This window comes from Syngnathus leptorhynchus, chromosome 20 (assembly GCF_054491065.1).
Source record: "Syngnathus leptorhynchus isolate UIUO chromosome 20, UIUO_Slep, whole genome shotgun sequence".
Taxonomy (NCBI): domain Eukaryota; kingdom Metazoa; phylum Chordata; class Actinopteri; order Syngnathiformes; family Syngnathidae; genus Syngnathus; species Syngnathus leptorhynchus.
Window position 1 is genome coordinate 7,037,969 of NC_141214.1, and position 13,790 is coordinate 7,051,758.

Below are 13,790 nucleotides of genomic sequence, written 5' to 3' on the forward strand. Positions count from 1 at the left end.
TGTATTACTGTATCTCCATTCTAATAAGAGATCAAATCGCGAAAATAAACTCGTGAGAAAATGATGAAATCGCTGCTTGTTGCGATAATGACCCAGAAATTTACCGCATGCTGCCGGTGACTAATTGTTGACTATGCAGGGAGTTGCCTCTTGTAACACCCCCCCCACTGTGTGTTGCGTACGAGGACGACGAGTGAGACGTGACCGAGGAACCCGGGAACTTTGACACCGATGGCGGCAGCTCCCCCTCGTGGACAGATCGGGAAGTATAATGAGGAATTAACGGCTAGAGTTTTCCTATTCCCTTTATTTCCATTGTCAAACATGGGAAATGGTATCGATGGATGCGGCGTCGGAGAGGATCCTTCCCATAATGCACCGCTGCGACGGATTACGTTGGTTGAGCCAGTTTGAGCCATCACAGACCTGAGACGGGGGTTAATCCTCACAAAACACACACACACGCACACGCACACGCACACGCACACGCACACAAACAAACAAACAACCAAACAACCAAACAAACAAACAAACAAACAAACAAACAAACAAACAAACAAACAAACAAACAAACAAAAAACTAACTAACTAACTAACTAACTAACTAACTAACTAACTAACTAACTAACTAATAGACAAACTAGGATTGTTACCTCAGACAAGTTTTGTGTTTTTTGTTTTAGATAGATAGATAGATAGATAGATAGATAGATAGATAGATAGATAGATAGATAGATAGATAGATAGATAGATAGATAGATAGATAGATAGATAGATAGATAGATAGATAGATAGATAGATAGATAGATAGATAGATAGATTAATCTGTCAGACACCGACAGTAAACAAATAAATCGTAGGCTGGTTCTCAATCGCAATCTGGGTCGCTACAATAATCTGTTGCCATACACTCAACACTTCACTCCCTCCGGTTGCCATGACGACAGGATTTACATGGTGCCTTCCTGAGAGTTAGCGCTCAAAAGACGCCGTGACCCTGATACACTCGCTCAAGAATTCTGACCACATACCAGGGAGTAAAAAAAAAAAAACTGCCACCGCAAAAATGTGCACTTTGAAAAGAATGTCTTACATCAGCCAACGTCCTGGGATTTAAACATAGATGTGTGCAGTGCGGTAAAGCGTGAAAAAAAAAAAAGGAGCTTGTTTGTTGTTGCAATGGCACTTTGTGGCCACACCAAGGCGCTGCTTCATATAATGTTGAGCGGCAAGAGTAACAAGAAGAAAAAAACGAAAAAGAAGAAGAAGAAGAAAGTACAAACTATAGCGCCAGTTGATCGGTGTTACTTTATACTGGCAACATAAAAGAAAGAGCGAGATTGAACATGACCCAGTCTGTTGTAGTTCAAGTCGGACAGTGTGGAAACCAGATCGGTTGTCGCTTTTGGGACCTGGCTTTTCAAGAGCATGCCCATTACAACCAAAGGGGACTGTATGACGACACCACCGGCACTTTTTTCCGCAATGTGGACTCTGTGAGCTGGAATGGGCTCTGTTGTGCTTCTGCTCATGGGAGAATCCAGCAGTTGAAAGCGAGAGCGGTGCTGCTGGACATGGAGGAGGGTGTGATCGGTGAGATCCTGAAAGGGCCTTTGCGAGATTTATTTGACAGCACTCAGCTGCTGACGGGCGTGTCAGGTGCGGGCAACAACTGGGCAGCTGGACACCTGACTTACGGTTCGACCTACAGGGACCAAATTGTGGATCAGCTGAGGAGGGCAGCAGAGCAGTGTCATTGTCTACAATCCTTTTTTCTGATCCACTCGATGGGAGGAGGTACAGGTTCAGGGCTCGGGACCAAAGTGCTGCGGCTTCTTAAGGATGAATTTCCCGAGGTGTGTCGCATTGTCATACCTGTCTGTCCATCTGTGGATGACGATGTCATCGTATCACCCTACAACAGTATGCTGGCCATGAGAGAGCTCACGGAGAATGCTGACTGTGTTCTGCTGGTAGAGAACCAGGCACTGGTGGACATTTTGAACACGGAACACGCACGCCACGGCAACATCATCTCGGCAAAGGACAGGCTGACGGGCTCTGAGAAGCCTTTTGATGCTATGAATGACATTGTTGCAAACATGCTACTCAACCTTACCAGTTCTGCCCGTTTCGAGGGTTCCCTCAATATGGATCTGAATGAAATTGCCACGAACCTGGTTCCTTTCCCTCGATTACACTATCTGGTTCCAAGTCTAAATCCTGTCTACAGATTTGCGCAGCTCAGCCACCCTATCAGAAGAATGGACAAGCTCTTTAGCGACGTCTTCAGCAAAGGCCACCAGTTGATCAAAGCCGAGCTAAAGCGCAGTCTCTACTTTGGCTGTGCCCTCATGCTTCGGGGGGATGTTCAAGTGTCAGACCTGCGCAGAAATATTGAGAGGTTAAAGCCCACGGTGCGCTTTGTGTCGTGGAACCCGGAAGGCTGGAAGACAAGTCTTTGTTCTGTGCCCCCTGTTGGTCTCTCTCAATCCCTGTTAGCCCTGGCCAACACCACCACTATCAAATCCACATTCGTGGAGATGAGAGAACGATTCCAAAAACTTTATCGGAAGAAGGCACACTTACATCATTACCTCGAAGTCGACGGGATGGAGGAGAGTTTATTCTCAGAGGCTGTAACATCCCTCGACGCTTTGATTGAGGAGTACCGTGATCAGGAAGCTGGCGCGGGGAAATTCATGCCAGTTCCAGAAAGATTAAAAGTTGCTTAATACAATACAGCTGATATTTAGTGATACCAATGAATATAGCATAGCATGCGAGTAGCTCATTGTGCAGCGACAACACTTTGATGATCAAGAATGAATTCACACAATGTTTCAGGCATCAATGTAAACCTACGTAGGCAATGCCAAGATCTTTATCTTGAAGATGGGATTGGTTATATTCAAGGCATAAATAAAATAATTTCGCCGTAAAATATCAAATTTCTACAAAAAAATGTGTCAGTCGTTTTACGTATAGCATATTTTACAGCAGATATGCCACATCCAATACGGCGGCCGGACTGACGTATAGCAACCACGGACCGATCTGTTCATAGCGAGTACGTAAAAATGGTCAGTGCTAAATAGGCTTATTTACAATTGGTCAAATCAAAGTTCGTCACGAGATTTATGTCACATGTTGATTTGATTCTAAATCAGAATTTTAAAATATAGAGTTCGGACGCTGCAATCTTTAACGCATTATAACAAGAATAAGCGCTATCGTATATCTTTTTATCCTGGAGTGAACAGGAACATGTATGTACTATTTTTTTCCAGACATGAAAATTGCTTCTGCACAATTGTCAATCCGTTCTTAAAATATCAAGAATAATTTAAATACATTTAATTCCAAAATTGACATCTTGATGTTTGGAATTCCGGTTGTCATGAATGCGTCATGACGAGCACACGGAAAAGTGCCTCGCGCAGGCCACCAGGCTAGGCTAGCTAGGTAGACAAGTACGACACTGCGCAAGCGGTGCGCTAACATGTTATAATTGTGGATGGCTACATTAACGCCCATTTAAAGTAAAAAAAAAAAAAAAGCCACAATAATCGAGTGAGGAAGTTGGAGCAATCAAGCTAAAGCGTGTCGGTAACGCGGAGCGACGAGGTTTGTGCGGCGGTCGTCATGTCCTCGTTCTCCGAAGCTGCTCTCGAGAAGAAACTGTCCGAGCTCAGCAACTCTCAGCAGAGCGTTCAGACGCTGTCGCTGTGGCTCATCCACCACAGGAAACACTCCAAGACCATCGTGCACGTTTGGTACGACGAGCTCGTTAAAGGTAAGCGACTTCCTTTGTCAGCGTGCGTAATGTGTTGTGGCGTAGGCGCTAGCAAGTCGAGTGCGGAATAGTATCTTCACTGTGAAAGATCATGGGGAATGCTCAACGTACTTCTGATCGCTCTAAAGACCAAGACCGTCCTTGAAAGGCCCAAGCTCGTATTTACACCAGCCGCTGACCGATGTTGCAGTTCTGCTACCGCTCGTATGTTTACCACAACACGTGTACTCTTATTTGTGTGTGCAGCTCCGGTGTCACGCAAACTGACCTTCCTGTACTTGGCCAATGACGTCATTCAGAACAGCAAGAGGAAAGGACCTGAGTTCACCCAGGATTTTGCACCTATCATTGTCGATGCGTTCAAACATGTTTACAGGTATGCATGTGTGTTTCTACACCCTGAAGCAGACCAGTTGACCTTATTCCAGTCCAGAAGTGCGTATGAGACTGGGCAACAGTGAACCCTGGCCTCACACCAAGCCAGTGTCACACACAATTTGTTGATCTCAGTGTGTGTTGTCCCTCAGAGAGTGCGAGGATGGTTGTAAGAAGCAACTGGGCCGAGTGTTGTCCATCTGGCAGGAGAGAGCTGTCTACGAAAATGAGCTACTGGACCAGCTCTCCAGAGTCATCTGTAAGCTCCCCTTTGCTTTTTCCTAATCGATTGAGAACAATGACATGCATTGTTGTCTCTTGTGACATTCCGCAGATGGCGAGAGGAAGCCCATCAAGAGGTCCTACGAGTCCATCCGAGCGCTGAACGACAACTTTCCCAGCCAGACTTCTCCGGCCGAGCCCCCGAAGGTCCTGACCCAGACGGTTTAGTAAGACAGCGGGCGGAATTGCTACACATTCCGCTGGTTGAACTTTAGGCTACATGAAAAAATATATTGTCCGAAAATCATAAGACATCATCCAATTTTCTAAATGCTTCATTTTGGCTTCCTAATGGCCGAAAAGGCCGCTTTACTGCAACGCCTTTGACTTTGAAGCCTGATGAGGTCCCGGTTCTCGTCCCGACAGACTTTAGAGCTGATCCGAGCGCTGCAGGAGCTGGAGAACGCAACCTCGGGAGACTCGCTGCTGCGTCAGCGCATTTCCTCGCTGCCTGCTGAGGTGCAGGACACATCGCTGCTGCACAGGATCACAGGTAGGGGAAGCCATCTTCTTCTTGAAACACATTTGCACTCCACAACATTAAGAACTAGTAACTCAGCAAAGTTTTTCCACAGCTCTGATCTAAGAAACTGCGTTAAAAATCGTTTGTTACATTTCAATTATTTTTTCCGTCTCTGGAGTTGAAACAAAAATGTTGTATTTTTGTTTCTTTATTTTATTTGAATAGACTAGTCAATCAGGCTGAGTTTCATTAAATTGTTTTAAAGATGTCTTTGCTTGAGTTATGCTGTTTACGTTTTCAATTAGTATTGTGTAAAAATCGATATAAAATGTTGTACTGGTTAGCCAGCCCTAATCAAGCGTTTGCATTTTGCTCACCTTGTCCTACTGGCGTGATGCGTGTCCCCGTCTCAGATAAGGAGTCGGGCGCACGTTTCTCGCGGCAGGTAGACGATGCCTGCATGCTGCTGGCCGACTACAGTGGCCGGCTGGCGGCCGAAATTGACGACCGGCGGCAGCTGACACGCACGCTGACCAGCTTCCTGCAGAGCCAGCGTGACGGTCTGGTTCACAACGAGCACAAACTCGAAGTATGTAGCCGTTATTTTTTTATCCTTTGCATGAATTTGAGGGTGTGCTGAAGCCCTTCTAGATTTGTCACGATTTTATACTCTCAAAATGTTAGCCAACAACCAAAAATAAGCACAATAGGATTTGTGTCACTTTGTAATAAAACGGAGAACTGATCTCGTTGGTTGGTGCCAAATATTGACTTTGTTTCTGGATATAATTTATTTTAAATGAAGGTCTAGTAGATGATTATAGTTATGATTCTAATTCCAAATTTCTGTGGCTTTTTCTCCAGGAATACAAACGCAAACTGGCCCGAGTGAGCCAAGTCCGGAAAGAGCTGCGATCCCGCTTGAACAATCTCCCGGGTGGCCTCCGCGACGCCACCACCTGACATTCAACTTTTGAATCTCACTTCTTCAGTTTTAGCATTGTTTGTCGTATATTATTTTCATGCAAATGTCAGTTTTTAATTTCCCCCATGTGCTCATCTTGCAACCCCCCCCTCCCCCACATGCATACTCATTATTACCGTATTTTCCGGACTATAAGGCGCAACGGATTAAAAGGCGCACCTTCAATGAATGGCCCATTTTAAAACTTTGGCCGTAGATAAGGCGCACCGGATTATAAGGTGCATAAAATAGAAGCTATACTGCAACAAACTGAGGTTGACTAGGGTTGCGGTATGCATCCACTAGCCAACTCAGCTCGCAGACTCCCATGAGCCTCGGCAAAGTGTAAACAGTCGTATTTCTCAAATGAGCTCCTATAAAATGATCAGAACGGACTAAAGTTCGATCTAACACATTGGTACTGCTTACCTATGTTTCCCTTCCATATCGATCCGTAAATTGACTCGAAACATTAACGGAGCAGGCCATTTTAAAATGAAATAGCCTCTCGGGTACAACAGCTATTCAGTGACGACCCCTGACCACGGTTGCCGTAATGCTGGGAAGCGATGCGACGAGTCGTTCTAAAACGTACTGAAATATTTTGGCAGAGCACTGTGTGCAACTAGTATGGATCAACAAATTTATCAATTGATCCATATATAAGGCGCACTGGAGTATAAGGTGCATTGTTGGCTTTTGAGAAAATTTTAGGTGCGCCTTATAGTCTGGAAAATATGGTAACTGCCCTTGAAAACCATTCAACTGTATTACATGTTAATTCAAGCTGTAATTGCAAAAGTGTGAGTGTGGAGTCAGTGTACATAATACTACACAGCTCCATGTAAATATCTTCTATTTGAATTTATGTCAATGTGATTTTTTTCATTCAGGTTGTGGCTTTTTGTACATATCTGCTGGTGTTAAAATAAAATAAAAAAAGCTATGGCAGTATACACAATATAGAATTGCATGTAGTATTGCGCCGGGCCAAGAAATATATATATTTGTGTTCGCGGGCAACATAAAATGATGTGGGGGGCTGTATCTGGACCCCGGCCGGGCCTTGAGCTTGACACCTAGTATATACATTAATTCGTGTAAGTAATTACATATGTTGTAAAATATAATATATATATTTAAATTTAAAATATATTTTATTTCTTTTTTACAGTCAATCAATAATGTGAACATGTAAGAGGATGCTTGTGCACTGGGATTTGTGTTTTACAATTTTTTTATGAGAAAAAGAATACGTTTTTCCAATGTCTTAAAAGTAAGCCTGTTGCCTTGGGAACCGCAAAGATCAGATATTGTTTTAGCAGATCCATCCCGTTGACAATGCGCTTCCTTGACAAGACTATACTGCTGCTCGTTCGGTCACGTGACTTTTTTAAAGTCATAAGCTCACCGACACGGGGCTTCGCTCTACAAGCTCAACCCGGAGCCATCACTAGATGGCGGTAATGCCCCGTTAGGAGGCCAACCGCTCGACAATCCAGAAAGAAGAAGTACTATTACCCGGAAGTAGATGGTTTCGGGTCGCAATCCTGCGCGTTTGGGACTAGCGTCGTTTCCGATTTAGTGTAAACATGAAGAATTATGAATGAACTTGTGCACAAAGAATAGTGTTACGTAAATATAGTCATATAACTTTAACATTTATAGTTTACCTTAAAACTGAACGGGTTTCCTCAGCGAATCGCGTTTGCATGCTAGCTACCTTAGCCCCAAACGCTATCGCTTGGTTAAATTGAATTTGAAACGATTACGAGTGAAAAAAAAAGCGATTGACAATGGACGGTTTGACAACTCCATACGAAGATGACTCGGTAACAGAGTTCATGGAGTGTTCGGTAAGCGAGCTAAGATGGAGTATTCAGCTTGCCTAGCACCAATTCGTACCATTGTTTACGTGTTTTGCACTTGCAGGTATGTGAAGTATCTTTAAGGGGCCTCAGTTTGTATAAGATACACTTAACGACGCCGGGACACTTAAAGGTACGATCATGATTGAAGCAAATTTCATTATTCTTGTACATTAGCAATTGAGCCACAAAGGTGAGCTCAGTAAAGTCCAAAGAGTCTGCATTCAGGTGCTTCTTGTGCATTGTACTAAATCTGTGGTTCTTAACCTTGTTGGAGGTACCGAACCCCACCAGTTTCATATGCGCATTCACCGAACCCCTCTTTAGCGAAAAAAAAATGAAAAAAAAATCAAGATACAGATGTTTTTTACTGGTGCACAAAATGAGCCGTGCATGATCATCACAACTAACATAATGCATGAACTCACAGCAAATTACATGCCTGCAAATCAGTGTGCCTTTGCGAGACTAGTTCAGATATGCGTTATCACAAATTTACAGGTTAAATCAGGTGTGTTCGGACCCTCGCAGTGGAGGCTCTGCTGAACCCCTGAGACCAACTCACTGAACCCCTAGAGTTCGATCGAACTGAGGTTAAGAACCACTGTACTACATCAATGGGAAGTACAAAGTATAAATAGCTGGAAGACTGAGAACCAACAGTATGAAAATAAATATATATAAAAAATATATCAAATAATATATAATAATATAAAATAATATATATATATATATATATATATATGTCCTCATGTAGACGGATTTCAGGAAACATACGTTATAATACTATACATATGTTGCTCTCGCATGGTATTTTCTGAGAACTGTATTACCTTTAACATTTATGACAATGCAACTCTTGTTTCACAGTTAAAAGACAATAAGCAAAGCAAAGGTCGAGACTTAATTTACGTGTCCCATTTACATATCCCGTTCAAGCTGCCATTTCCCAACATTTGCCCACTTGAATCACCGATGGCACCAACTCAAGTTTTTAGCTGTGCAGGTGGAGCCATAGTGACGGGAACAGCAAGAAAGAGGCTTTCTGGACATTGACCAAGAGATAAAGCGTTTTCATCTTTTCATGACATTGCAGAACCGCTTGACTATCAGACTTGAAGAAATGGTGGTCTTGATGAGCATGTTCACGAAAGAGAAGATTCTGTTCAGTCTTGGCATGTGGTGAATGCAACTTGCTTTCCACTCTGCAGCCATTTGTCACCTTGATGCCGCAATCTACCGCTACCGATGACTTAAAAGTGCTTCAGACTCTTGATGTAGTAAATCAAGCCCCTACAGAGGACACCTCAAATTACAACCCACAAGTTTTGCGACCTGTCCAGTTTCAAGGAAGTAGTCCAACCTCCATACTCAGGTGTTCCATTTTTGGGGGGGGGGGGGGGGGGGGTTCATGACGAGTCTTGAACCTAACACCTCTAGTCCTGGCCAACTGAGTTTTTTATGCTCACAACTTTCTTTATCTGACTCTTTGATGTTTGTCTTGTATTCTCTTGGACACTTGTGGGATCCACCCTCTTGAGTACCTGAAGGCATCAAGCAACATCTTGTTCTTTTCAACAAAATATGTAGGGCTTGGTAAGTTTAGTCAACAAATCCACTTTGTCCGCTCACCTTCCAAGTCAGTACAATCGGATTCGTTCCTCTCCCACAAGCATATTTGCGTTCTGTAAGTACAGCGTCTCCCAAAAGCAAAGATATTTACTGACCTAACTGTTAAAGATGTCTTTTTCCATTGAAGCACCGCCACGCCTCTGCTCAACACTGATTTTTTTTTTATTTTTTATTGCTCTGATTGTTTTTTTTTTATTTTTTTTATTGCTCTTCTTTCCCCCCTGGCAGAAGGAGGACGCTGCCGTCGCCGCCGGTAAGTAGACCCCGTCGTCCGTCGAGCCATTTGGGGTCTGCAATAGTCTCGCATATGTTTGCTCCACACTTGAAGTACAGGTACGCACACACAAAGGCAGGTCCCGTTCTTCATCTTCCAAACATTTTCCGTGTTGATGGGATTGCAGTGGCAGCACCGGTCATATTTTCATATGGTTCGTCAGTCTTAACTTTTGGTTCCCAGCAAAGTTCTCCCGATCCCTTCTGAACTTTCATAGCGACGATGTTGTGGAGGGTGTTGAGGCAAGTTGACTTACCAGGATTTTTTTTTGAGGACTTGTAGCGTGGTTCTTGAGTACAGCTAGCTTGGTTCTTTAACAGAAGAATGGATCTAGTCTCTGGTGCCCTTATATTGGATCTTGCGTACCGGGTCCAATAGTACTCCTTAGTTGGTTCTCCAGTAGCTTGGATTTTTCTTTTTGGTGAAGATCTTTTTGGGTAAACTGCCCTTGCACAGTTGCCACATCACATTTTTGTTTTGTTTTACATGAACCAAGCAGACTGGATCAGAAATCATGACGGTCATTATTTCTGTTGTTTACCGCTCCAGATTTGCTCTCTTTGACAGTCACACTAGAAGTTTTTTAGGCGCAAGTGGAGACTTTCTCCTGGTTGACTGGTGACTTTTTTTGCAGCGGTATTGAAGATTGGCACAGCGTTCAGCTGACTTTGAGAATCTTTCTAATGTTCTTTAGGCATCCCTTTCCCCGCAGTCATTACTTGAGCGGGTGTGCCAACGTGTACCTGTGCCAGTTTCCCCCTCTTTGCATGCTTACCATTAGCCATCTTTTTAGGTTCCCAATGGGAGGTGCAATGACCCTCCACTACACTACTAGGTTAAAATTTGAGCATAACTCAAACTTAATTTTACTTATGCATCTTTGTTTGGTGTTGTCAGGTCACATGGTCCGAGAACAAATCATACCAAAGTTCAACGATATTTTACAATACGTGGATTACCTGAAGCTTGACGAGCCAGTGATTGGTATGTAACGCAGCTTGTGCTTTTCAGTTCCTAAATTGATGTGACAGAATAATTGTTGACTCCCGTTTCAGGTTTAAGCTTCTTGGAAGAGGTGCTGAGCGCGAATGTGGAGCATTCCAACATTTGGCCCCGATACACATGCACGCTTTGTAATATCACCGCACACCCGCCGGAAATTATCCATCATGTCATCGGGCGAAAACACAGGCAGAAATATATTGTATTGCACTTCATAATCCCACAAATTGAGATTTTTTTTTTTTTTTTTTAAATGACAGTGTTACTGAAAGCAGTGTATCATTGCAGGAGACAAAGCGTCCGGATTTGGTTTCCTGGGATAAGCAATCGGTGATGACGCTAACGGGAAAAATCATTCGCACCCGAGCGGAGATCATCGCCAGGCAGGACGGAAGCGGACGTCCCAAGGTAAGACGCGTGGCCTCGTAGTCGTCACCTTGCATCCAAAAGGAACTAGAATACTTTTGTTTTGCATTACAGACAATGAAGAATCTGGGACACATCATGACAAGAGGTAAATAAATGTCTGCTGTGCTGAATGCGAACAAAAGGTCGTCGTGGCGGCCACTCGTGGATCAATAAATACCATGAGTATTTATTGCTTCACGAGTATATACTCAATGGAGTGGCTACTGTACAGTTTGTGCCGTTGTGGTGATTCAAGTCCTATGGCTGTGTAGTTCCCTCATGGCAGAGGCATACGGAAGACCCGCAGAAGCCCTCAGGCGCGCACCAACGCAAGCCGGAATTCCATGCCTCGGACCGCGGTTGTTTTCGGGCAGATCCACCGAGCAGAGCCGCGTTCGTCCCAACTGAGGCTCCCCCCGTGAATGTGGCAGAAAGGGGACAGACTACAAACCTGTGGAATCAGCAGATGGCAAAGGCCAACAACTGGGTAATGACTTCTAGCCAGGGAAAGGGTTTGGACCTGGACTATCGTCTGGATGATTCTAGCACAGTAACAAAAAGGGTTGAGTCCTATAGAGAGACCAAACAAGCTTGGGATCAACCCGCAGAGAGTTACACCAACTACAAAAAGCAGGAGGCAAAAAATGAGTTTTTTACAGAGGCTGGAAGGCCCGAGTTTCTGCTTCCTGGTCTGGACTGTCAGCCCCCGCCGCGTCAAGGGTATCAGGCCCAGCGTTCTGAGTACCAGATCCCGCATCCACATTTTCAAACTCAGCGTCCGGATTATCAAGGCCAGCGTCTGGAGTACGAGACCCAGAGTCCCATCTACCAGACGCAGCGTCCGGACGACCAGACACGGCATTTAGACCTCCAGACCCAGCATCCGGACCTCCAAACCCAGGGTCCTGACATCCAGACCCAGCGCCCAGACTACCAGACCCAGCATCTGGACTACCAGACCCAGCGTATGGACTTTCAGTCCAAGAGCCCGGGCTTTCGAGGAGATGACCTGCGGTGGTCTTCTGACAAGGGTCGAGATGTGAGAGTTGGGAGAAGTGTGTCGGTACCACCCATAAGGAATGTTCACTTATCTTCAGTGCGACCGGGTGAGCGTTTTCGAGATTACAATCATGGCATACGTCAACCGGAGTCCCTTCCAGCCAACCCCGCCGGCTTCCAGAACCCTCTGGAAGATTCCAGAAGTATGTCGGCCATCCCGGAGCCTTTCCGCCGTTTCTTGAATGGTCCCGCAGGTGATGAGGCATCTGGCAGACGCAAAAGAAAGAGCCGCTTCTCGGACGCTACGCCCGAGGAGGTGGCGGTGACCAACAGGATGTAAGCAATTGATTGTTGCTATTCTTTTGTTTTTTGTTGTATTTAGTTAGTTTTGCGCACTTTTTTGGGCAACAGGTTCAACAATAGACCTCTGGACGTCAAACTCAGACGTTCTCTGAAATCATCCGCCAGCGGAACGTCCCAGCGGGAGACCCGCAGACCGATGCGGCATCCCAATCAATTCTCACAATCACAGGTAGTCCTTTGTTAATAAAACAAGAACCTCTCTTCATAGCCATCATCCCATGCCTGGTTTTAGCGAATATTCACAATAGCCAAACAGCTAATGTGGCAAAGGCATGCTGGGTCGACTTGCGAATGTCCTCGTTTCAGAGTAGCTCAGAGTCAAAGGGAATGGGGCGAAGAACACTTGGTGTGAAGTTTGCCATCCGGCGGTGAAGGCAATGTCATCCTCCTGCACTTCTAATTGGCTGGGCTCTGCCTGAAAAGCCTTTGTTGACAAATGTTTCTGTTTTCCAACAGCCAAACAGTCCCACACTCCTACAGATGTCCTCTCAACGCTCCTTCCGGGAAGAGCCCAACTTTCGGAGATCCGAAGACGGTTATGGCGAGGAAAGAAACGGAGGAGGAAGAGACTGGAGCAACTTGTGCAACGGCCCGCACATGTACCAGCAAGAAGCGTGCAGAGAGGCCAGCGACTTGGACGGAAACCGTTACGAAGGTACCAGTTGTACGCCTCACATGAGTTTGCACCTGCACAATCGAGCGTCACCTTTCTCCTGTCCATTGCAGGTTTTGGTCAGCAACAGATGACGCGTCATTCGGATGAGCGAGCGCAGTGTCCTGAACGCTTCCAAGGAGACGCTCTGCAGCAGCACTTTCAGCAGCGTGACCTGCAGCCATTCCCCCAAGGTGTTTTCAATTCTCGCTCACCGCCTTTGGACTCGGAGAGCCCCATTGGGATGCATCGGAACCCTCAGTACTCCAAAAGTCTAGAAAAACTCAAATCCACTATCCTGGAATTCATGTCCAGGAATTAGTCATACATTTATTATAGTGTACCATGGCTGCGGTTTAAGTGGGAGCTTTAAAATAAAATGTCATCTTTGTTGACTATCCACCCATCCATTTTCTTTATTGCATATCTTCTTTACGGTTACGGGAGAACCAGAACCCAAGTCGGCTGACTTTTCACAAAGGTCGGATGCAGCTTGGACTGGTCAGTCATTGCACCATGCAAACTTTCATTGCTGATTATTGTTCAGGAAATGTGTAAATAAAACATTTGTCCACTGCACCTCCTTTGCTTTCACTTTTAATGCTAATTGATGCCAAAATAAATTCTTAATCATGCAACACATTTCATCCTTATTATTTTATATATTATGTGGTTAGGGTTAGAAACAGTTAACCCAACGTTTATGAAAACA

The 13,790-nt window shown here is 44.8% G+C and overlaps 3 protein-coding genes across 6 annotated transcripts; all 3 read left to right on the plus strand.

Annotated features, from left to right (window-relative positions):
• Positions 1–1,207: 1,207 nt before the first annotated feature.
• On the plus strand, positions 1,208–3,072 carry tube1 (tubulin, epsilon 1). Its single transcript, XM_085901280.1, has one exon. It carries the CDS (start codon positions 1,347–1,349, stop codon positions 2,733–2,735), a length of 1,389 nt encoding a protein of 462 aa, XP_085757406.1. The 5' UTR covers positions 1,208–1,346; the 3' UTR covers positions 2,736–3,072.
• A 335-nt stretch (positions 3,073–3,407) lies between these two features.
• On the plus strand, positions 3,408–6,066 carry LOC147041317 (regulation of nuclear pre-mRNA domain-containing protein 1A-like). The gene is made up of 7 exons (XM_085901281.1): positions 3,408–3,796; positions 4,043–4,172; positions 4,324–4,430; positions 4,506–4,600; positions 4,820–4,946; positions 5,330–5,505; positions 5,781–6,066. The coding sequence occupies exons 1-7, from the start codon at positions 3,646–3,648 to the stop codon at positions 5,877–5,879; spliced, it is 885 nt and encodes a 294-aa protein (XP_085757407.1). The 5' UTR covers positions 3,408–3,645; the 3' UTR covers positions 5,880–6,066.
• A 1,326-nt stretch (positions 6,067–7,392) lies between these two features.
• LOC147041318 (uncharacterized) lies at positions 7,393–13,675 on the plus strand. Of its 4 annotated transcripts, XM_085900630.1 has the most exons (11): positions 7,393–7,736; positions 7,813–7,881; positions 9,609–9,633; positions 10,552–10,638; positions 10,710–10,858; positions 10,945–11,064; positions 11,137–11,170; positions 11,337–12,399; positions 12,475–12,595; positions 12,883–13,081; positions 13,153–13,675. In XM_085900630.1, the coding sequence occupies exons 1-11, from the start codon at positions 7,677–7,679 to the stop codon at positions 13,398–13,400; spliced, it is 2,175 nt and encodes a 724-aa protein (XP_085756756.1). In that variant the 5' UTR covers positions 7,393–7,676; the 3' UTR covers positions 13,401–13,675. The 4 variants fall into 4 exon arrangements, with proteins under 4 accessions (XP_085756756.1, XP_085756755.1, XP_085756757.1 ...); XM_085900629.1 differs by having other exon boundaries at positions 7,679–7,736; positions 9,609–10,638; positions 13,153–13,674; XM_085900631.1 differs by lacking the exon at positions 9,609–9,633 and having other exon boundaries at positions 7,687–7,736; positions 13,153–13,674.
• The last annotated feature ends 115 nt before the right edge of the window (positions 13,676–13,790 follow it).

Coding starts and splice junctions, on each gene's coding strand:
- tube1 (XM_085901280.1), top strand. CDS start 1,347: ATGACCCAGTCTGTTGTAGTTCAAGTCGGACAGTGTGGAAACCAGATC.
- LOC147041317 (XM_085901281.1), top strand. CDS start 3,646: ATGTCCTCGTTCTCCGAAGCTGCTCTCGAGAAGAAACTGTCCGAGCTC. Junction 4,947..5,329: donor GCTGCTGCACAGGATCACAG/GTAGGGGAAGCC, acceptor TCCCCGTCTCAG/ATAAGGAGTCGGGCGCACGT. Junction 5,506..5,780: donor ACAACGAGCACAAACTCGAA/GTATGTAGCCGT, acceptor CTTTTTCTCCAG/GAATACAAACGCAAACTGGC.
- LOC147041318 (XM_085900629.1), top strand. CDS start 10,338: ATGTTCTTTAGGCATCCCTTTCCCCGCAGTCATTACTTGAGCGGGTGT. Junction 11,065..11,136: donor ACGGAAGCGGACGTCCCAAG/GTAAGACGCGTG, acceptor TTTGCATTACAG/ACAATGAAGAATCTGGGACA. Junction 11,171..11,336: donor GGGACACATCATGACAAGAG/GTAAATAAATGT, acceptor ATGGCTGTGTAG/TTCCCTCATGGCAGAGGCAT.